General features: G+C 36.9%; 3 protein-coding genes across 3 annotated transcripts in view; 2 read left to right on the top strand and 1 right to left on the bottom strand.

Annotated features, from left to right (window-relative positions):
• Positions 1-1,209: 1,209 nt before the first annotated feature.
• On the top strand, positions 1,210-3,264 carry LOC114144784 (histone H1-like). The gene has a single exon (XM_028017961.1). It carries the CDS (start codon positions 1,692-1,694, stop codon positions 2,310-2,312), a length of 621 nt encoding a protein of 206 aa, XP_027873762.1. The 5' UTR covers positions 1,210-1,691; the 3' UTR covers positions 2,313-3,264.
• Positions 2,896-18,524, bottom strand: LOC114144783 (peroxisome assembly factor 2-like). The gene is made up of 18 exons (XM_028017960.1): positions 17,933-18,524; positions 16,478-17,095; positions 15,382-15,548; positions 15,124-15,207; positions 13,789-13,888; positions 12,830-12,963; positions 12,333-12,438; positions 11,167-11,363; positions 10,005-10,185; positions 9,627-9,703; positions 8,486-8,603; positions 7,604-7,809; positions 7,446-7,507; positions 6,171-6,279; positions 5,958-6,074; positions 5,017-5,094; positions 4,424-4,563; positions 2,896-4,207 (listed from the first exon to the last, which is right to left on the bottom strand). Exons 1-18 carry the CDS (start codon positions 18,458-18,460, stop codon positions 4,071-4,073), a joined length of 3,159 nt encoding a protein of 1,052 aa, XP_027873761.1. The 5' UTR covers positions 18,461-18,524; the 3' UTR covers positions 2,896-4,070.
• Positions 18,525-19,769: 1,245 nt separating this feature from the next.
• ttbk1a (tau tubulin kinase 1a) overlaps positions 19,770-22,696 on the top strand; it is a 62,739-nt gene continuing 59,812 nt past the window's right edge. The window contains exon 1 of the mRNA XM_028017587.1: positions 19,770-19,860. The gene's annotated coding sequence lies outside the window, so the exon portion shown is untranslated. The remainder of the gene's footprint in view (positions 19,861-22,696) is intronic.

Here is a 22,696-nt window from a genome sequence, read left to right as displayed (position 1 = left end):
AGCTACAGTCCCACCAAGGGGTTTGTTTGCTTCAATAGCGACCAGAACACTGGAACCTGCAGGAACTACAAAGTTCGCTTTGGATGCTGCCGCCAACAAGATCAGTTGCGTATCATCGGCAAATAAAGCTTCTGGTCTTGACCACATTTTGCTCGAATCATGTAGTTTTCCCTACATAACTACTAAAGTAAGCTTTGGACTTTCTGTGACATGCTTTGGGATTTGTTGGTGATTCCTTAATAAAATGTGCAGTGGTGAGAATATGTGCTTTTTTTCTAGGAATTATGGAATATAATTAAGGTGCTGTATAACTTCAAAACAAATGTAATGAAAATTAACTGTCTGTGCAAGATATTTTATGTATGTTTAGTACAAGTTTTATAAGTTGCTTTGAGAAAAAAGACTTCCTTGTTTTGCAATAAAAATTTCTTAGAATAATGATTTTGCTCATGAGTGAAATTTTTCCAAACCTCCTTGGATGTTTTCTCATCTTGTCATGTTACAACTAAAAAAAAGTTTGAAATGTTTGATAGCACACCAACAAAACGGCAATAAATATTTGTGAGGTGGAAGGAAAGCGATAAAGTAATTTACAAAAACAACCAGTCCTCATTTTGCCAGGAATAAAATCCAATTCAATCTTCAGAGTTCATCTAATAATAAAAAAATATACATCAACTTAACTATTTTACTTGAAATTATAATCATTGCACATCTTCTCCACATTTCAACTTCTGGTCCTCAGGATTCAATGTCCTCTCTGCTTCAGATGTGTCCCTAAAAATAGGTAATCTAGTTCAATGTGTGAGAGCCTTGATAGTTATCAATGATGAAACTAAGTCTCATTAAAACCCTCATTTTTATCTCAGGATATAATAGAAAATGTGACAATCACCAGCTTAGTTTTAAAAAGAGATTAAATTGGAGATAATTAAGAAGCAAAACAACTGAAGGTATACGTTTAAGTCACATTTTATTCAGGCACATAAAGGAAGCTAAAAACACAAATACTCTGTTTCAGACTAACTTTGTAAAGCCCTGACAAAGTGTAGAAAATACTTTATCCAGACACCAACATTCAGCTCAAGCTCTGTTATAATCCAGAAGTTTTTTTATTATTAATTTCAGATGTTAAGAGCAGAAAATCTGACTTTGATTATCACTGCTAGGAAGTCTGGCAATAACACGAGACGCCATCATCAGTGTGTTTGCTGCTGCTACAATATCTTCATTTTAGGACGAAATGAGACTCAGCGGCTGGTTGTTTTTATTCCCAGGCTTTACATGAACATGTCGGGAAGCGATCAGACAGTATTTGATGAGGATGATAGGATCTGACGAGGAGAAAGGACGGAAAACACAGCGATTATCATCGTGTTCCGCCGTGAACCGGTGCAGTTTTCAGGCTCCGGTAACAAAGAGCAGAAAGCCTCAGAGATTTCCAGAAGCTGAACACGAAGAGAAACTAGTCCGCGACGGAGCCGCTTCACTGTCGGCCCGCAGCGCTGCTAAAACACGGAGATTTCAGCTGCTTTATGCCGCCGAGAAAACACAAAGAGAAGCCGTCCATGTTGCTGCGAGGAGCCCCGGACACGGTTGAGTCTCCACGGTTCTCATGGTGTGTTTAAGTGCAGCGCGCTGCTCCGGGTTTCTCATTTCTACTCGGACTGTCGTTGAATCGCCAACAGAAGATGGCAGAAGTCGCTCCAGCTCCACCGCCCGTCGCCGCTCCGGCCAAAGCGGCCAAGAAGAAGGCCTCCAAGCCCAAGAAGAGCGGCCCCAGCGTCGGCGAGCTGATCGTGAAAACTGTGGCCGCTTCCAAGGAGCGAGGCGGCGTGTCGGCGGCCGCCCTCAAGAAGGCTCTGGCCGCCGGAGGATACGATGTGGACAAAAACAAGGCTAGAGTCAGGACCGCCATCAAGAGCCTGCTCACCAAGGGAACCCTGGTCCACACCAAGGGTACCGGGGCCTCCGGCTCCTTCAAGATGGGCAGCAAGGCCGACACCAAGGCGAAGAAGCCCGCGAAGAAACCCGCTGCTAAAGCTAAGAAGCCCGCAGCGGCGCCGGCCAAGAAACCCGCAGCGGCGCCGGCCAAGAAGGCCAAGAAAGTAGCAGCCAAGAAGCCTGCGGCTGCTGCTGCCAAGAAGTCTCCTAAGAAGGCCAAGAAGCCAGCAGCCATCAAGAAGGCAGCGAAGAGCCCTAAGAAGGCGGTCAAGAAGGCCACTAAGAGCCCTATGAAGGCAGCAGCTAAGAAAGCTCCAGCGAAGAAGACCGCTAAGCCCAAAGTGAAGAAGGCAGCAGCCAAGAAGTGAACTCCATCCCTGTCAGACATCAGCTAAACAAAGGCTCTTTTAAGAGCCAACACTTCAACACATAAGAGCTCATTCCGTCACTTTTAACAAACTTTATCCATGAAGAGAAATGCTTCTTTCTGCGATTACGTTGAGTTAGTATGAGAGCATATTAGGGCCATTGTAGATAAAACAAAATTCAAATTTTGCTAGAAAACAAATCTTGAATAATTTTTTGTTTTCCAAAGTTAGAAATGTTCGCCTTTTGCTAATGAGGGACTTTCCAAAAGTCGAATTTTTTTTAAATTTCTGAAATGTCCGAGTTTTTAAAAAATAATTTCTGAGTAATCTCAAAATTAGATTTGTTTTTCTAGCAAATTTGAGTTTTCAAACATCGTTAGCAGAAATGCATTTATTCTCTGCTGGTCCTGGTACACTGTTGTATCTTTCTGTACATTTTGAATGTAATTTACGGGGTGTTTACAGATGTGTTCGCTCATTGAGATTTTCAATGTTAAAACATTAATTTCATGTTGCTATGATGCATCATCACTTGATACTGTTGCAGTTTGGTTTTTTACAAAACGTAAATTTTTGTTTTGTGGTTTTGTTTTTGAAAGTCACCCATCACAGTTCAGCATGTACGAAAGTTTAGTTTAACATTTTACTTTAAAATTGGTCCAAATCACAAATACTGTAACTTTTTGTCATTATGTTGAAGATTTGCAGCTTCATTATTTTTGCTCCACAGTGACGTTTAAAAGAAAAATGCCATTATTCGTTTTCTTTTAAGGACGTTGTTTGAATTGAATATTTTTGTAATTGCAGTGTAGTTTTACTCCGCTGTTGTAAATTCAGTCAAACTGAATGTCGGTTTCAGTTTTCAGCAACAGTTTCTACATTGTGAAGTTTGGTCTTTTCTTGACGAGTGTTATATTTTGTAATAAATTATCAATTTTGTTCGTATTACAAATCGTTGTGCGAGTTTAACTTTCCTGTAAAATACAGTACATTTTTAAGACTTAAAAGTACCTTTGCTAAAAATTAAAATAAAATTTTACATTTGTTGCATTTGATTGATTTTCCCCGTCGTTTAGCTTTACTTTGCTCTGATGCAGTTTTAACACAATATTTTCACTATTAAAGTTTAAAGAAAAAAACATGCATCATATTTACAATTAGACCAATAAAACATTTTAATACATAAATGTTGGCTTAATACAAGTGTGGTAACCTGAAAAATTAGCTAATTCGGACTCTATTTAACACACAAAAAAAAACAAGCATAGAAAAAATGTTTCTGCCATGTGAACCTGTATTAAGAGGCAACTTTCTAATTATATAATTTAGATTTTTACTCTAGCATTTTTATACTGGATGGAAAATGATACAAGATCAAATCACTGATGCTTAAATTATTAATTAAAAAAATAATTATTGTGACATTTGGGAAACTGAAATAATTTTAGTAATTATAACTGACCTAAAAGTGTCAAATATCAGTATCAAAAATATTTATTTCTCTTAATTTGAAATATTAATGGAAATCTTATTCAATGTAACCATTTCAAAGTCATTTAGAAAATAAAAATAAAAAGAAGAGATATCCACAGTAAATATTTAAAGTCTTTTCACTGATTTATTAGCATGCGCTTCTTTCTTCGTGTCATTTACATGTTAGAAAAATCAAAACGGTGAAAAGCGTCAACTCAGAACTCGCACGTTGTCTTAATGTTACATTTAGCAGCTACGCCTGATGAAACGCCTCACAGAGGTTTTCTACTGTCCGGAGAGTTCCTGGTGAATGCTCCGGTACCGCAGCAGCTCCGCTTCGGAAACAGAAGGTCTAAAGTTTTTCAGAGCAGAAGAGAAATCCTCTGCAGAGAGGAGGACAGGAGAGTCCTCTGAATCCAGACCTGGAGGACAGAACGGCGAGATTACAGATTATTAGGGAATAACTGCTGATGTTGACCAACAAAGAGAGGACAAAGGCAAAGACAATGTGGACATGAGAAAGGAAAAAATCTAATAAAATACATAAATAGTTCCAAAATAAACTTAGTGTAGCTCTTACCTTAAAAAATGCCATGAAGGCTTTACAGAACCTTTTAAAGCCATTTTTCTGTTCTTACCATCGTTGATCTGTTGGATTTTTCTCTTGATGGCCGCCGTCATGGCGTCTGAGCACAGAGCGTACAGATCGGCGCCGGTCATGCGAGTCGGGCAGCGATCCACCACGTCCTGCAGATTCACAGCCGGATCCAACTGGAACCTAAACACACAGTGAAGACATTTCAACTCAAACTGGGAGTCTGGTTTTTTTTTATTATTATTTTAGCTTAAAGCACCAAAAATGATACCAATACGAAGGTGTATTAGGGCCATTGTAGAGAAAATACTGTACAATGACAATAAACCTCATATAAAATAAATAAAAAGGAGTAAATTTCCCCCAAAACACAGAAAAAGAAAATTTCTGAGTTGAAAAAGTTGAAAATTTGATTGAAAAAAAAAAACTTTTGAGATTGAGTTCATAAACGTTTTAGAAAAAAAAAAAAAAGATCATTCCAGAGTTCACAGAAACGCAGAAAAAAAGATTTGGTGGAAATTTACTCTTTATTTTTTATGTCCAAAGGCCCTAATACGTTGTCATACAGCACAGATAAGTTGATGTTGCAGATGCAGACATTTTATTTTCCTCTTGCCTTCAGAGGACTGTTCTTACTTTCTGAGGATGGCCTGGAGAACCTGCAGCTGGGAGACGCGGTCCTCATTGATCCCAACATAGACCAGTTTATCAAACCTGCAGAGACAGAGTCCAAGAGAAGTTCATACTTCATCTCTGCATAAAGAAGTATTCACCCTCTTGGATGTTTTACCCTTTTATTGCTTTTACGAAAAAGCAGTTATGATCAACAAAATGTGGAAGTTTAATGGAAAAAAAAATCACCTCAATGTCAAAGTCTGCTGAGTTAGCATTAGCAACATCCACATGTTTCAGGGCTGAAACAATTAATCATGATCAATCGAATATCGAAACAATTGTCAACTAATTTAGTAATCAATTAATTAACTGAGGCAAACAGACTCCAAAAAGTCAATTTGCTGAAAGAACATCATATTCAAAGCAGTAATTAGGTAAAATAAATTATAAAAACTATTCACATTTTGCATCCAAGTTGTTAAGTGGCTTAAATGGTTATCTGAAATTTGTCTTTTATCTGATTAATCACATAAAAAGGCAAATTCTACATATTTTTCATTTTACCACTCCAGCCTTTTTAGTACAATTTCAGAATAAGGTAAAAGATGCAAATAAACAAATAATTCAGTTTCTTTTTGAAATGCAACAGCAACATTGCTTTAGTAAATTTGAACTGGGTGATGCTAAAACTATGCCACTTGAGGAGTTTTGGGTAAAACATTTTTACACACAAGTGCTTTTATCTCAAATGTAAACTCTCTCTACATATATTATACAGTTTCGGTTGAATTACTGCTCTGAATATTGTTTTTCTTTAAGCAAAATGCCTTTTTTTGAGTCTGTGTGTTCCAGTTAGCGACTAATCGATTGCTGAATTAGTTGATGATTGTTTCAATAATTAATTAATCTCAATATGTTTTGTCATTATGAACACTATCATCACTTATTTGATTATTCCTAACCTTCCGGGTCTGAGCAGCGACTGGTCCAGCAGATCCGGACGGTTTGTGGCTCCGATCACAAAAACTCCGGCAGACGACTGCAGCGAGTCCAGTTCAGCCAGCAGTTGAGACACAACTCTGACCAGAGGACAGAAGATCAGATTTATTTATGTTCATGAAGCAGAACACAGAGAGAAGGTACCAGAAAGATTCCCGACTGAAGTCAACGCTCACCTGTCCATCACTCCTCCAGAGTCTCCACTGCGCCCCCTGTTGGGCGCCAGAGAGTCCAGCTCGTCAAAGAAGACGACACAGGGAACAGCCGAGCGCGCTTTGTGAAACACTGAACACAAACAAAACATTACAAAAGACCAAAGGATGAAACATCAAGATCACACAAAAAAGATCTAAAACTGCAAAAACAGTGACGAAGAGTTAAATATATTTATAAACCAGACAACTTAGAAATCTTTAAAATGTGAAACGAATAAATACAAAGCGGATAAATCATTTCAAAACATTTGGATATAAAAAAGTCTTTGGGCCTGACAATGTCCCCTGGATTGTTTCTCTCATTTAGAAAAGACACGCAGCCCACTTTGTTGTCTTAAACAGAAAACGGATTTTTAAAAAAAGATCCTTCTAATAAGTTAAACAGACACGTATGAAATTATTGTCAAATCAGAAAATGGGCAGATTGACTATGACAAGCTTTTCCAAAGATGGGACAGATGAGTGAGCATCGTAAAAGTAAACATGATTATGAAGAATCTGGACAATCGGCTGTAAGGCAGCCATTTTACTTTGATAGGTAATAAGACACATGAATCAAAACAATTGAAATGGAAAAGAAGAACAAAGTATTTATTCCTTCTAGACAAATATTCCCTTTAACCATCAAGATCTTCCAAGCAAAATGTCTAAATTTAATTTAGTTGGTAGGGACAATGCATATTAACATTTTTGTAAATGTCGTTTTTCCAGCTGTCGTTCCTGGATAATGAGTAATTTGTCTTGAAAAAATAAACAATGGTTAAAATGACGGGACTATACAAATTTCATCAATAAATACAAAAGATGCAGTGATGATTAGATCAAATGATGAGACGAGGCCTGTCATGATAACCCATTTTGCTGGACGATAAATTGTTCCAGAAGTCATTGCAATAAACAATAATATTGCTGTTTTGAGACAATTTTCAAGTAATATCATGGTAATAATGGCATAATAATGCAAAAACATTCTAAAAAATCTTCAAATCTTAATGAACATTTAACACTGGAATTTATAACATTTTAAATATCCAAGCTAAATAAACAATAAAACATATAAAATGGAATATAAAGTCTCTGTAAACAAAATTGACCTTAAAAAATGGCTAATTGAGACCAAAGCACCAGACCAGTAGAAAGAGATAAAAGAGAAAAACAATAAATCATGCAAATGGAAATTGTCCAGCTGGTTTTAAATAATTGATTTACTGTGACAGGAACAGATGAGACACAAACCTTCTCGGATGTTTTCTTCACTCTGACCCACATACATGTTGATGAGCTCTGGACCTTTGACACTGAAACAGAAAAGAGCCGCAGCTTAAGAAACAATTAAACAGCATTTAAAGAAATAAAAAGAGGAAGTTCACACCTGGTACATGACGTAAACCCACCTGAGGAAGGTCATGGCGCATTCGGTGGCCACAGCCTTGGCCAGCAGGGTTTTTCCTGTACCGGGCGGTCCGTACAGCAGGACTCCGGTTCGGTTCAGACCCAAAGACAGGAGCTCAGGACGCTGCAGAGGAAGCTGCACAGTGTCCAGGATTTCCCTCTTCACATGCTCCAACCCTCCAACGTCCTCCCAGCACACATTAGGGATCTGTTCGTTCAGAGTTACAAACAGCCAACAAGAATAAAATGATTATAGAGTCTGTGTCAAATTCAGCTCATTTTGGGCCAAATCAAAAATTTTGAATGTTCTTAAACAGGCAGTTCTGCCAGAATGTACAGTGAACCCTCGCTATATCGCGGTTCACCTTTCGCGGCCTCGCTGCTTCGGATATCGGCCATCACGGGATCTTGTTGGAACGTAACCCCCGCGAAAAACGAGGGTTCACTGTATTGACAAAACCAATTAAACTGTTAAAATATCAATAAATAGCAGTTCCTCCAGGATTTTCTGATTGATTTAATGTTTTTGTAATCAAAGTCAAAGATTTTGTGGTGAAAATTTAGAAATGTTAATAAGGAATTTTTACCATATTTGTGCTAATGATTGATGTTAAATGTGACTTTTTGTTACTCGCCGCATCAGTTACGGACTATAATTTGGCATCAAGTAAGGCTGAGGCTGCAGTCACTTAAACGCAATATATATATATATATTTTTTTTTATTTTGACCAATTTTGAAACAATTTGCAGCACAGTCAGAAAACAATGTGGAGATTTGTTGATTTTGTATAAGTTTTGCAGTTTTGTGGAAAAACTGGAGGGACTTAAAGCTCAGCGGGCTCCAGAATAATGAAAGCAGCTCTGCTGAGGCCGACGGCGTCACCTTTGGGGCTCCGATGGCTTTAGACTGGGCGCTCTGCAGCGTCTCCAGAGCGCAGCAGAAGTCCTGTTTCATGATGGTCACTCCGCTGGAGCACAAGTCCTCCTGCAGGCTGCCACCACTGAACAAACAACAACACTTTGAACAGCGTCCAACTAAATTAAATAAAACCTGTGATCATTAATCTGCATCAGTCAGAGGTTTGGACATTTTCTATTTATCAGAAACCATCAGTGATTTTATGTCATCAAGGACTCTTTATTTGCTCAAACAACAAATATTGCAAATTCCATCCATACTTTACATCTTACATCTACATTTTAAGAATAATTTTAAGTTTCTGTCACATTTTAAAGACACATTTTTCCCCTACATACATTCATGTCTAGTCAAATATCTAAACAGAAAAGTGATGTTGATTTCATCTTTAAAATCACTTTGAACAAATTTAAATATTTGGTGATGTCAGGGAGTCCTTTTAGTTTTACCATTTTATTATAAATCTGTATTATATGTATTTATGTTTGCACTGTAAACATCAGAGATATCAAAGATAAAAATTTAAAAATTGGTTTTGCCAATGTGATTTATGATAATTTCTTAAAATAGTTTTATTGGAAGGTTTCAGCACAGAAACATGACATAATTTATTAAATCATGAAGTATATCTACTTTTTAAAATGAAATCAATAAATGTATTTATTAAACATAAAATTAGTTTTATGTTTAATAAATTATTTCCAATTTAAAAAAATTAATGACAATTAAATTAAGTTATTCATTTATTGCAATTTGGCACTCTTCACTCTCCATATGCCTCAGATAATGCATGGATTTGTCCAAGTTATTTGACATTATTTATACCTTTAACTGTATAAATAATATCAATATTTGGAGTTGCACTCTGATCTATTTTTGGTTATTTCCAGTTTAGTCTCATATCTGGCAACCATAAATACGCATTATGTCATTTATTTTTGTTATAAAAGTGGCCATTCATAAAGTTTTATTTAGTGGGCTGCAAAAATTTCCTAATAAAATTATTAGTGCCAGCTCTGATTGTAAATATAGAGATGTTCGTAGAAGAGCTTCTCTTTCTGTAATTGTTGCAGTCAGAGTATTAAACCCATGGCTTCAGTCTCACCAGGTGTGGATCAGCCTCCTGCAGGCAGCTCTTCCAGCTTCAGTCAGAAGAGCGCTCAGATCTCCCAGCACAAAACCCTGAGAAGATGAGAAAATCTAGAGTGAAATCCCTGTTAAAATTTGTGTAGGGAGCAATCTGACCACTGTGGACCCAGAATTATTAACATTAATGTATTATGCTCGCAAGCCATTTGAAAATCTATGTCTAGGTTTTCGTTTCCCTACAAACTACAGTACCTAGCGACCTCTGTCTCTGCCACAGAAAAGCCTTCAATTTACAAAAAATAAATAAAATAAAGAGAGTTACTGTATCTCTCCTTAACTTAGAAATCTTATTAAACCCAAATAATTCATAGGTCCTATGAAAATCAACGCTTACTGCTGTTAGCTTGGACAGTCGCTCCAGGTTGACGTCTCTCCCCAGATGAAGCTCTCGACTCAGACCTACCAACATGGCGAGCCGCTGCTCCTCTGTGGGGCTCTCCATCTCCACCTGGTGGATAAATGCCCCCATGATGGAGAGATCCCGAGCTCTGCAAACCGTGGCCACAACTACCACACTGACAGAAACACACAGACAACAACACATTAACTCTGTTCATCCTGAAGTCCGTCTGCATCACTGCAAAAGATCAGTAACATGGTAGGGCTGCATGCTTTAGTGAACGATCATTTGTAGAAAAGGATGCAGCTAAAAAATTTGGAGGTTTATTGCAATTAAAAGTCAATTAGTGTTTATAGTCTATATTGTGCTTATCTATCACATCAAATCACAATAAAACACAATGAAGTCTGTGGTTGTAACAATAAACATTTGTACCGATTCAACATATATGGTAGGGCTGGACAATATGGATGAAAAATGTATCATGATGTAAGTGTCGACATTGATAATTATTGATTAGATTTTTGTTTTAAATATCTTTAATGCTGCCTTTTTGGTTTTATCCACAGTTTTCAAACTTTGTTGTTTTTTTTTTATTTTTAAGCAGTTATGAGGCACAGAGGTGAAACCTTAAACCGCTGCTGTGCAAGTTGCTCAACAGGTTGTTGCTAGGCAACGAGAGAGTGAGTGAGTTATAGTTGATGCCACCAAACTTTGTGAGTAATTTGAGCGGTTAAAGCCTTTCTCCTCTGCCTACATTTCCCAGAATGCTGTGGGATTCTGGATCAAAGTTCAGTTAAATTATTGATTATTCTCTACCAGACGTATTATCCATGGATATTGATCATGTGTCTATAGCGTTATACATTATTGATTTATTGTCCAGCCCTACCTACATTTCATTCACAAAAAATGCTATTAGTCTTCTGTAATCTTTTGAAACACCAAAAAAAATTAAGATGATCAGGAATAAATACATATATTAAACGTATCAATTTTCACGTATCAAGTTTGACTTTCTGAGCAAGTTTAATAAAATAAATAAACTTTCTATTGATATTCCAACTTACTGTCATGCACCTGTAGATGATAGAAGACGTCTTGTGTGTGTTTTTTTTTTTTCTCCCAATAAAATCATCATGTTTAAGCCACTGACCTGGTGGGGGCGCTGCCGAGCAGCTGGCACAGAACCGCCTTGACCCGGCCATTGTCTTCAGCAGCTCCTTTTAGCAGGAGATGCAGGTTTCTGAGCAGCAGGACACACGGCTGCAGCGCGTTGGCTCGCTGGAACACCGACGACAGTTTCACTTCTGCAGCTGCAGGAGTGTCTGAACACACAGTCACACAGTTCACCTACACACACACACACACCCACACACACACCAAATTACTTCTTTAAGCAGCAAAACACACCCACATTGCAATTTTTTTTGCATAAATTCACACAAAAACAGATATAATTTGTAAAGAGTAAAAACTGTGACATTGGTAAAAACTAGAAGTATAAATATGTATTTACACACGTCTTAATGAGACAATTGGAGGCAGAATTTAATAAGCTTCGTTTTCCTCCTACTCGTTTTCAAATTGGATATGAAAGTTTTGTTTCATGTTTGATAATTATAATTGTTTTTTTATTTAAATTTTTTCTGTTGACATTTTACCTGTTTGAAAAAAAAAAAAAAGATTTAATTTTGTTTCATTAGAGATAAACAAATTTGTTCTCTTTATGTTTATCATTTTAGTTTATTGAAAATGTTCTGAAGAGCTGGTCAACAACATTGGGTTTAAGCAGAGTTGGGCTAATTACTAGTTACATTTACTTGAGTAACTTTTTTGACAAAAAAATACTTTTATGAGTATTTTTATTATGTAGTACTTTTTACTTTTACTTGAGTAATTTTATTGTGAAGCATCTCTGCTATTAACTGAGTAAAATTTCTGGATTTTCTACCCACTGAATGAACAACAAACATGTTTTAACCAAAAATTCAGCAGACAGGACACACACCTGCAGTTTTGTTGAATATTCATATGTTTTGAATTAAAAATCAAAAATATTTCTTACTACACTAAAAGCCTTACTTGATGTCAAGTTACAGTTCAAGATTAATATGATCAAATTATTTAACTTCTTTATGTTTGTGTCGAATCTGCCTGCTTGTTATTCTTTTTTTCTCATCTTTTTGCAGATTAGAATAAATCTAGAGAGATTCCTTGCAAGAATTTCTCAGGTAGCTCAACAAAATCATTAAATTTAATTGCAAAAAATCCAAAAGAAAATCAACAAAACCAATCATGAAATTAGACATTAAACTGCACCTTCAGCAGGTGGAGGTGGAGTCTGCGACTCGCCGCTCTGACCACAGTCATCTTTCCGCTGCCTGCAGGACCTTGGAGGATGACGGTGCAAGCAGACAGAGACTCTCTATAACCAAACACAACACTAATTAGACTTAATTCCTCCTAAAGAACCGACAAATATAAATGTCTTATTATTTACATAGTTCATACACTATTCCCACATTTAAATTCAAGCACTTTTTAAGCATTTTCAAGCTAAATGTCCAAACTTTTCCTGCACCACACTTGCAAACAACACACATAAACTAAAAAATAGACAGCTTCAATTCACTAATGTATGACATAATTTATTACTGTTATTAATAATGTGTTGTGATTGGGGTCTTTACTTTACAATAAGGACAAAGAAAACTAAAAACTACGTCATGGCGGCATGGGCGGGGTTCTGGAGAGCGTGACGTCACGTGCAAAGGGTCAATAAGAAGCAGTGAGGTGTCAGCAGGGAAGTAAGCTACCTGTGCTGCAGGTGAGGCAGGATGAGGTCACTGAGGAGGTCGACGGTCTTGTTGAGGCCAGAAGGAGCCAGGCTTCTCCAGAGAGACTCTTCATCCACACAGCAGCAGGGAACAGGGCTGTTAGTGAATGTTCCCTATTAATGCATTTAAAGCATATTCATTACCACCGACACCAAATGAATAGTAATTTTTAAAGTACAGTTTCAGACCTCGCTTCAATAGGAGGTATATATACCAACTAAATGTCTGCAAGGAAATTTACAGAAAGCTGTGCTCAATGCATAAACACAAAATCTTACCAAATATATTTGGTCTAGTTTCTGGTGCAAATATCAAAATAAGACAAAACTACTTCACAAGTAACTTTTTAGCAAAATATAGGTAATTTTGCTGATTAAAAAGTAATTATATTGATTATTTTTTAATCAATATAATCGTCTTATATTGATTAAAAAGTACTAGTTTCATTGGCAGATTATTTCCCTTATAAATTATAATCCAGTGGAACGAATATTTTTTCAACAGTATTAAGGAATTATTGACATAAAACAAGCTCCTGTATCTTACTGGAAAGTTACTTGCAATTTAATATTGTCTTACTTCAAGTGTATTCAGATATATGCAATAGAAACTAGACCAAAAATACTTGATAAGGTTTTGCAGTGTTGCAGAGCAGCATTTTTTCTAAGTAAATAAAAAAAAATCTTAATCCTAAATTTTTACGTTTTTATTAATCAGTTTTACAATCATTATTATAAAACACCAGTTACACACAGAGGCAGCATACATGCAAAACAAATGTAAAAATGATTGAATGGTGAATAAAAGTGAGAAAAAAACATTAGTCGATGTTTTTTCACATATCTTGCAGCATTTTCTGTGGGTTTGCTAATGCTGTTTTTGGAGCCATGATATGGATCATTTCTGTGTTCAGACACTAAATAGAAGCAGATGTTCACCATGTAGAGTGAGGTGTGAGCCTCATCAGCCAGAAGAGCTTCTCCCCCTCCGTTAGCAGATGGGAGAGCCTTCTGAACTTTAAAGTACAGAACCGGACACCTGGCAGAAGTCAAAGCACAAATATGATCAGAAAAAGACTTCACAATAGTAGCTGTGTTTCCATCAACAATTTGACATTTCGAAAATAAATTAGCTTAATGGAAACACACCATTTTCAAAAGAAAATTCTCTTTTTTTGCTAAAAAGCTTTGGTGCTGAAATGTTTTGGGGTTTTTCTTTTGCTTGCATCAAAATTGGATGTTTCCACTGGTGCAAACCACGAAGACAAAAACAACAGTAAGCGGTTGGAGGACCACGATGCGGCATGTCTTATTGCATGAACAAGCTCATTCATGTGTGATTTTATTTATGTTTCTTATTTAATGAAAACATGCCGATTGCAAAATTGTGTTTTTTCGACATTAGTGGAAGATCGATAAAGTTTTGTGCACGTTTGTAACGGAAAAACAGCTGGTGATTTGTTTGAAAGGTTTGTTTTCTATTTGAAGACAACATGTCAGCACAACTTATTCCAAAATTGCATCTGACTGAGCTGACACATCCCGAATTTACATTTGTTAATATTTGGTACGGAAACATTTGTTTACGATTCCAGAGGTCAGGCGTTTCCTGTAACTCTTGACCACGTTACCAAACACTGCAGCCGTGATTTTGATGCACATCTGGATTTCCTCCAGATCTTTTAAGTTTCAGAGTTGTTGCTAAGCAACACAGTGTTGAAGTGTCATTTCTATGCACAGCTTTTACATTTTGGGCTTCATAATGGCTCCCAATTACATTTATTGTATCGTTTATTGTGAAATGTTTTTAAAGAATTTTGATTGTTGTCTCAATAAATTTTAATTAATGGTGTGGGTTTTTTTTTTTTTAGATAAAACAAGCAGCATTATTGTAACTTTTATTTTTACTATTTTCTCCACTGTTCAACATCAAAATAAACCACTTAATTCAAAAATATGACTAAATGTAGTTACTTTGTGCAGCTTAGTGATATAAATTGAATTGAAATGCAATCACAGGCATAGAGTTACATAATAATTAAGCATTTAATATTTTTTTAGTCATTGTTTTTATTGTTGTCACAATAAAACACCATAAAATATTGTGATAAAATTCCAAGTGCAACCTGTTATGTGTGTTTTGTAAACTTGAGGTCAGATTTACCTGAATGAACCTGATAAAGACCTGATAGCTTTATATTTTCAGAAAGTGGGTGTTTTTGTTTTTCTTTTTTTTTTGCCATAATTGTAAACATGCACACAGGTGCGCTGTACCTGCGAATCCCCTCTGCGTTGTATTCCAGCAGCTCTGGATGGTTTTCAGCAGGAACCGTCAGGATGTCTCCCTGTGAAATCATGCTGTGAAACGTCACAACAAACTGGTTAGAGAAAAGAAACAGCGTACAACAGAGAACTTTCTGCTTCACAGTGAAGTCGTGTCTGTTGAAAATGCCTTCCTGCTTCTTTCCCCACACAGTTAATCAGATTACATTAAGCGGAGGCGTTTGGACTGGCAGACCTGCAGTAACCCACCGTGGTGTGGTGAAATGCTCGGCCAGCAGGTTGTCGGGGAAGCTGAGGTTGCTGTGCTGCGGAGAGCTGACCGGCTGGATGTGAAGCTCAGTGGCAAACGGCAGAGAAGCTGAGAGGCAGTAACTGTCAGAGCGCTGCCTGAGATCTTCAAGAGCCGATTTCCACCTCTAATGCAACAGAGCAAAGAACAGCTCATCAAACAAAGATCTAAATGAGACAAACGTCCTTTTATTTTTTTTAAATTAATTTAAAAATTTTTAAAGATGCACAAACATCATTTTAGTTTTTCTTTTCAATTCCTGAATTATTTTAATCTATTCAGTCACAGCTGATGTCAGAGGTCCCCAAGGTCTGCTGTCCTGTCAACTTTTAGGTCCAACACACCTGAATTAAATCACTTAATTACCTCCTTAGTAAGCAGTCAAGTTCTCCAGAGTTCTGCTAAGGATTTCAATATTTGGCTCCAGTGTGATGAAGTTGCAGAACTCCTGGTGCATGATGTTTCTCTTTACCACACTGGGATCTTGTTTTTAGAAAGTTCAAATTGGGTCTTTCTGGACATAAAAGCAACTTTCTGAAGTTAATATTTTATGGTTTTACTCAAAACCATTGCTCCCGTTTCTGCCAGATATCTTTTGTTGTGTTTTTACGGAAGATTTCTGTCTTGATTCAATGATTTTACCTTTTTATTTTAAACACCAAAGTGTTTTGTGTCTCTGAATCAAATTTCATACTTGGCTGATTATGTAGCTTGTTGAAGAAGCTCCAGGAACATTTCCACTGTTTACGCTGACAACTCTTTGGTTGCTGCTACAGCTTTTTAATGCTAAAACAAAAGTGGAGCTTTTCTGTCACCATTAAATATGGCGTCATTCAACTTCTGTAAACGGTGTGCTGATATGTGACGTCAACTTTCTTCTTCTGCACATTCGGTGCGTTGGGAACGTAAACCGTTCAGACCGAAGTCTCATTGTGGTCGGGGTCAATTACTAACATGAATTACCACATAAAAAACGTTTGCTTTCAGAATTAAGACTTGAAGTGTGAACATATCCTTACTGAGCAGATTAAAGTGTGTTTAAATGTACTGCAGCACCTTCATCCTTAGCGTGCAGCTCTTCACGGGAAGCTTTTCTCCTTCTGTCATATTGAACCACAGAGTCGCTGAGATGAAACCCACATCGTCGTGGATCGTCAGTTCTGGACCCAGATCCACCACTACTGCAGAGACCAGGCGCTCTCTGCAGGGGGCAGCTCTGACATCGACCTCTTCCCCCAGCCCTCTGCCGCTCCCTGCAGGCCTGGACAACCTCACCCACTCATGGTTGAACAGCCCCAGCCTCAGAAGCAGCTGCTTGCTCAGGAACATGCAGCTGTCTGTGTCCACAAGTGCTCCTTGCTTGCCTTTGACCCAGTACCATCGCTGAGTGTCCACCACGCGCACGTCTAACCTGCACTCCAAGGCCTGCAGGACGTCCGGCAACCCAGAGCCCAGGCTACTCCAGCTGTCCAGGAGAGACCGAGACCCAACGCTGTCGGCGTAATGAGCAAAGTCTGACACGCTCAGTCCGAGAGATCTGCCTGGCAACGACGGGCCTGGAGGGTCCGCGCAGTCCCAGCAGTCGGTCAGGACCAGAGAGGTGTTGGCTGTGATTCTCCCCTGCTTCACTGGACTGCATTCCAGCACCAGGAGCTCCAGGAGGCGCTGTTGCACCTTGCAAAACACAGAGAGCAGGAAATAATTCAGATGAGTGAGATACATAAAGATGGTTTACTTGCACAATGGCATAATAGGGCAGTTGTAAACATTAAAGGAGTACATTTCTACCAAAAAGCTCCCCAGAAACGTTGAGACTAATATCAGAAATTTCCAAGTTTCTTTCTAGAAAATGTCTTAGATTAATCTCAACATTTCTGGATTTTTTAAATTTAGTCCCAGAAATATTCTGTGCTTGTTAAGTCGAACATTTTTGACTTTTGTAAACTTTCTGAGTTTCAAAAGTCAAAAATCTTAAACTTTTGGTTCTCAGAAAGTTTAATGTTTTTTTCTAGAAAATGTCTTAGATTAACCTCAAAATTTCAGATTTTGTTTGTAGCAAATGTTTTGACTTGTGGAGCTAAAAAAATTCAAGTTTTTTATAGAAAATGTCTGAGCTTAATCTCAATTTCTGAGGGGTTTTTTTCTTGCAAATTTTGACTTTTGGAGCTCATAAAATTTCGCAATTTTTGTCGGAAAATTAGGGACTAAATTAGGGAATTTGGCAGAAATTCCCTAAATTTGTTAGGGCCAGTGCATTTATCTGCTGGCCTACATTTCACATGAACACCACATTCTGTCACTTTACAACCAGATAATGTGTATTTTACTTCAGCTATATGTGTTAAACAAACTACTGCATAATTGATGATGATCCTGGAAACAGTGTATAAGATGGCCAAGAAGTAAAACAAACATGTCAGTCGGTGTTAGTCCAGCAACATGAATCTAAATATGATAACGCTGTCTTCTTTTGGGTTAATTAGCTAAGTAATGATCAATTCAGCGTCTCACCTGTCCCGTGTCGTCTCCAAACAGTGGATGATGGGACAGGAGAAACGGGTCTCCTTGACGGGCCAGCGGCTCCTGCCCCAAGTGACAGAGCTCCAGCAGTCCACCGGTGAACTGCTCCCTTCCTGCCCAGCAGAGGCTCTGCCTGCTGCGGGCTCCGAGTACCACCCTGTCCAGGCTGACCGGCTCCAGAGGCCTGATGGTTCCGGCGTATGAACACCGCTGGAACCGAAAGTGTTTCAGGAAATACTGGCTGGTGAAGAAGCGGACACGGAGTCCGGACTCGCTGTCGGCAGTTAGACAGCTACTACCCCCGGCGCTGCTAATCTCCTCCATGGTGGTCGGGTGAACTTGCAGTAAAATGCCCGCCCTGTCACAGAGCTGAGGCTGGTTCGGGGTGAAGAGGACGGTGGGCTGGTTGGTGCCATGTTGGAAAACAGATTCCAGGTCAGATTCCAGGGCCAGAACATCCAGAGGACTAATGTGTGCGGGAAAATTCTCCAAACAACTCAACTGAATCTGTACCGCCATGTTGGACCTTCCTCACCGCTTAATAGTTGCCTCCAGGTGTCGGTAGTGCCACCCAGTGGACCAGAAGAGGAACACCACGCTAAAATGTATACAGCTAGGACCATAGAGTTTGTTGGGGAAAAAATCTAAACGAATAAAAAAAGAATTTCAAACTAAAATATAATTTTGAACCGAGAAAAATTATTGTGCAAGCAAAAAATCTTATTTTCATTTATTCTAATCTTTGCTTCTGTTAAATCAGTTTTGAAAATAAGTGGATTTATATCAAAAGAAATTGGGGCTATAGTATGTTTAAAAAAAACAACAAAAAAAAACATTTTGAAATTTGAAACCGAAAAAAAAATCTGAAGAAAGTATTTTGAAACTGAAGAAAACATTTATTTATTTATTTATTTATTTGCTTACGTATTTATTTTATTGCTTGTGTTTAGTCATTTTTAAAACTTGAATGTATATCAGGATTAAACACAAACATTAACAGAATCTCATGAAGATATTTGTGATGTACTTTTTGTGGGACAAGAGTTGTTGGACCAACTATTGCCACTCCTTATGGCAAAGTCAATTAATATTAAAGATTCATCTAACTCATTATTGTGGTTCACAGTTGTGAATGGACCTGTAACAATAAAAACATTTTGCTGGATAATAAATTGCCAAAGAAGTCATTATGATAAATGATAACATTGTTGTTTTGAGAACATTTTCAAGTAACGTAATGATAACAGTCTAGTAATGTAAGAACACATTCTAGGCTATAATAAACATTTAACAAAATAACTGGAAGACATTTTAAATATCCAAAATAAATAAACAACACAAGAGAAACAACAATTAAAATTAATTATGAAGTCTCTGTAAACAAAACTGTCCTTTAAAAAAAGAGTTAATTGAGACCTAAGCAACAGACTTTTGTCACCCAGTTTTTGGTAGAAATCATGGTAAATCATGCAAATGGAAATGATCAAGCTTGTTTTAATTTATCATATAATTAACTGATTTATTGCTTATTGTGACAGGCATAGTTGAGACAATCATGTCTTAACCAAAATTCACGTTTGAGCTAATTGTCTAGGTGCAATTTTGAATTATTAAAAAAATATATGTATAAGATCGACTTTATTTATCCCAGGAAGACAATATAGTTAATGATAACATGTAAATTTCAACACAATAAATTAAAAGAGCTATCTAAAAATGCACACACATATTTTGTGACAATGATGACCTGTAATATGTAGAGTTACAGTGGAAACAGTCCACCAGCAGGAGGCGCGTTAGAGCTACAGCTGTGAACATTTTAACGCCGAGGAAGCGTGCGGTGCTGATGCTGTAGAGATGGAGCGAAGGGAGTGGAAGCTGCTCGGTTCTGTATCCTCCAGACGGATAGCAACATTCAGGTAGGGCGATAAATCAGCCAGGAGTTAAAAGAAACAGCTGGTTGAACTGGACGCGAACCTAAAAAAAGTGAAACCGGAGAGACAGTCTGTGTGTGTGTGTGTGGGTGGGTGTGTGTGTGTGTGTGAGGCCACAGGCTGGATGGATGCAGGGAGGAGAGAGCGCCATTTATTCAGCATTGTGGAGAGAGACGAATCTATTTTAGTAAAATAAAATATGAACCAGCAGAATAACGATAATAAACCTTGATACAACGGACAAGATGAGGCGTTCAGGAGATTAAATCAGGGTGGGACTTACAAGACTCTCATGCCTCACCCAGCGGCTGAGAAAAGTCATTGTTGCGTTTGGACTGATTTATGTAATTTTATTTAATGCAGACAGGTGAAATAAATGTGTTAAGTGTAGAATAATGTTCTCTTATAACTAATAGACAGATTTTCATGAATTGTTACCTCCATTCAGACAAATTTACTTGAGTAACTTTTTGAAAAAATTTACATTTAGGAGTATTCTTACTACGCCGTACCATTTACTTTTACTTGAGTTATTTTATTATAAAATATGGTTACTTTTACTTGAGTTAAATTTCTGGATTTTCTATTCACTGAATGAAAAACAAACATGTTTTAACCAAAATTCACCAGACACAGACACACACTTTTTATTGTGTGTCTGTGTCTGCACTTTTTATTACAGTTTATACGTTTTTTTATTGAAAGAAACTGATTTGGGAAAAAAAATATTTTGGCTGATTTAATTTTTGTTACTTATATGTATTATTGTCATTTCCGTCCTTAAAATACAGAAATTTCCACTTAGCTTTATATTTTGGTCTGTATATAATTATGTCATTTTTAAACATTAAATGATAACTTGATCAGTTAGTCAGCACTTGAATAAACATCTTACCAAATACTTTTTTATTCTTACTTGACAAATTTTTTGGACAGCTACGTTTTACTTTTATTTGAGTAAAAATATGTTGAAGTAGTGCTGCTCTTACTTGAGTACAATTTTTGGATGCTCTGCTAGTAGGGATTTGCTTCCAACATTGCCTAGTAGTTAAATGGTATTCGTGTATATTTTTTTACTCCCTCACGCAGAATTAGAACTGGATTATTTTTTTAAAAACAGAAAAAATTGTAAAACTAGTCAGACTAGTGATGATAGCATTCTGACATTAAGTGTTTACACATCTTTGTATTAGTGTTTGTGCACATTGAACTCTTTCCTACAGAAAATTTCAATGTATTGCAGTGGGATTTATTGTGATAAACCTACTTATCTTAAAATAAAGTGAAGTACAAGAAACTCAGTGCTATGAAAATAGTTAAAATAATAATTCTCGGTTTTCTAATTATTATAAACAAACAAAAACGAAAAAAGTGAGGAGAACAAAAAACTGTGCAACCAACTAACTTTCTTTGCTGCTGTGCATTTTAAATGTTGAATGTATATTAAGCAATATACTGAGTGATATGTGTGTGTCCTTAAGATTGTTATTATTATTATTGTGTGCTATGCTGGGACAAGCTTATCTTATCTTATCTTATCTTATCTTATCTTATCTTATCTTATCTTATCTTATCTTATCTTATCTGCTCACACAATTACAAATTGACTCTGCACCCTGTTGTCCTGCAATTAGACGGTCCTGGGTTTGAATCATTGGTTCTTTCTGCATTTAGTTCTTATGTGTGTGTTATCTGGCATCTTTCCATAGTTAGATTAATTAGTCTCTCTAAATAGGTGTTAGTGTGTGCCTTTATGGAGGAAAACCATTGTTGAAAGGAAGTGAAGTGTATTGAAAGTTTCTTGGTCGTCTATTGATGCTCTTAAGCTGTTTTTCAAGAAGAACCAGCCAGAATTGTAGCCTCTCTGTAGCTGTTGGAGACACTTGCAAGACAATTTGTAGCTGCAGTTGCAAAGAAAGATGGTTCTACAAAATATTGAATATTTTCAATATGTGTAATAGAATATATTTTTTAGAGGCACAAAGATAGAATATATCTTTACATATATTTAATAATATATTTTTTGTAACTATTCATAATTTTCCTCCTGCTCAACAATTAGATCTGTAACATTAGTGGTAGCAGCCTAATTTACTTTGAACATTTCTGTGTTTTTTGTGATTGTACTTGTAAACTGTGTTTTTATTGTGCAAACTCTGCGTCATTTGAGGCAAAGAAATTGGAGGCTTGCTTGGTATTTGGTAATGCATTATCTGTCCAGTAATTGTTTTGGCAACTCATTGAAGAATTTTCCGAACTGGAACTTCATTAAGAAGGAAATTAATATATATGAGAAAGACCACTTTGCATGGAAGGAATGCTGTGTTTGTGAAGTATCTGTCATCTCAGAAGAACAGGAGCAATCCAAGCCATGAAATCCATATCTACTATTTGAAATATAGCTGCTCTCATTGCTTCCCAGATAATTGTAAGTCAATATTAGTGAGGATCAGATGACAGGTCTCTGCTTTTCTGAAAAATGTAAAACAACTGAAAGTGTGTGGGAAGGATCAAGTTTGTTCCAGACTGCTGCTCTATTTTTAATCATCTGCAGGCTTCCTGATCTAACTAAATATTAATATTAAATATTATGTGTTTTACAGGCACATGCAACCATTTCACAGCATAATCAACGTTTACTTCAGTTGGCTAAAAAAATTATGTATATGTTAAACGACTCAAAAGAAAATTTACTTCTTTTTTTTTTTTTACCAGGCTACAGAAATGTAGGTTTAATGAAAAGTATGCTTAATACCAGCTTAGAGGTTGTTTTCAAAAGGTGCCTCTTATCTTACAAATGAGTTTTATATCCACCAATCTG

Source organism: Xiphophorus couchianus, chromosome 5, assembly GCF_001444195.1.
Source record: "Xiphophorus couchianus chromosome 5, X_couchianus-1.0, whole genome shotgun sequence".
NCBI lineage: Eukaryota > Metazoa > Chordata > Actinopteri > Cyprinodontiformes > Poeciliidae > Xiphophorus > Xiphophorus couchianus.
This window is presented reverse-complemented; position numbering and strand designations above follow the sequence as displayed.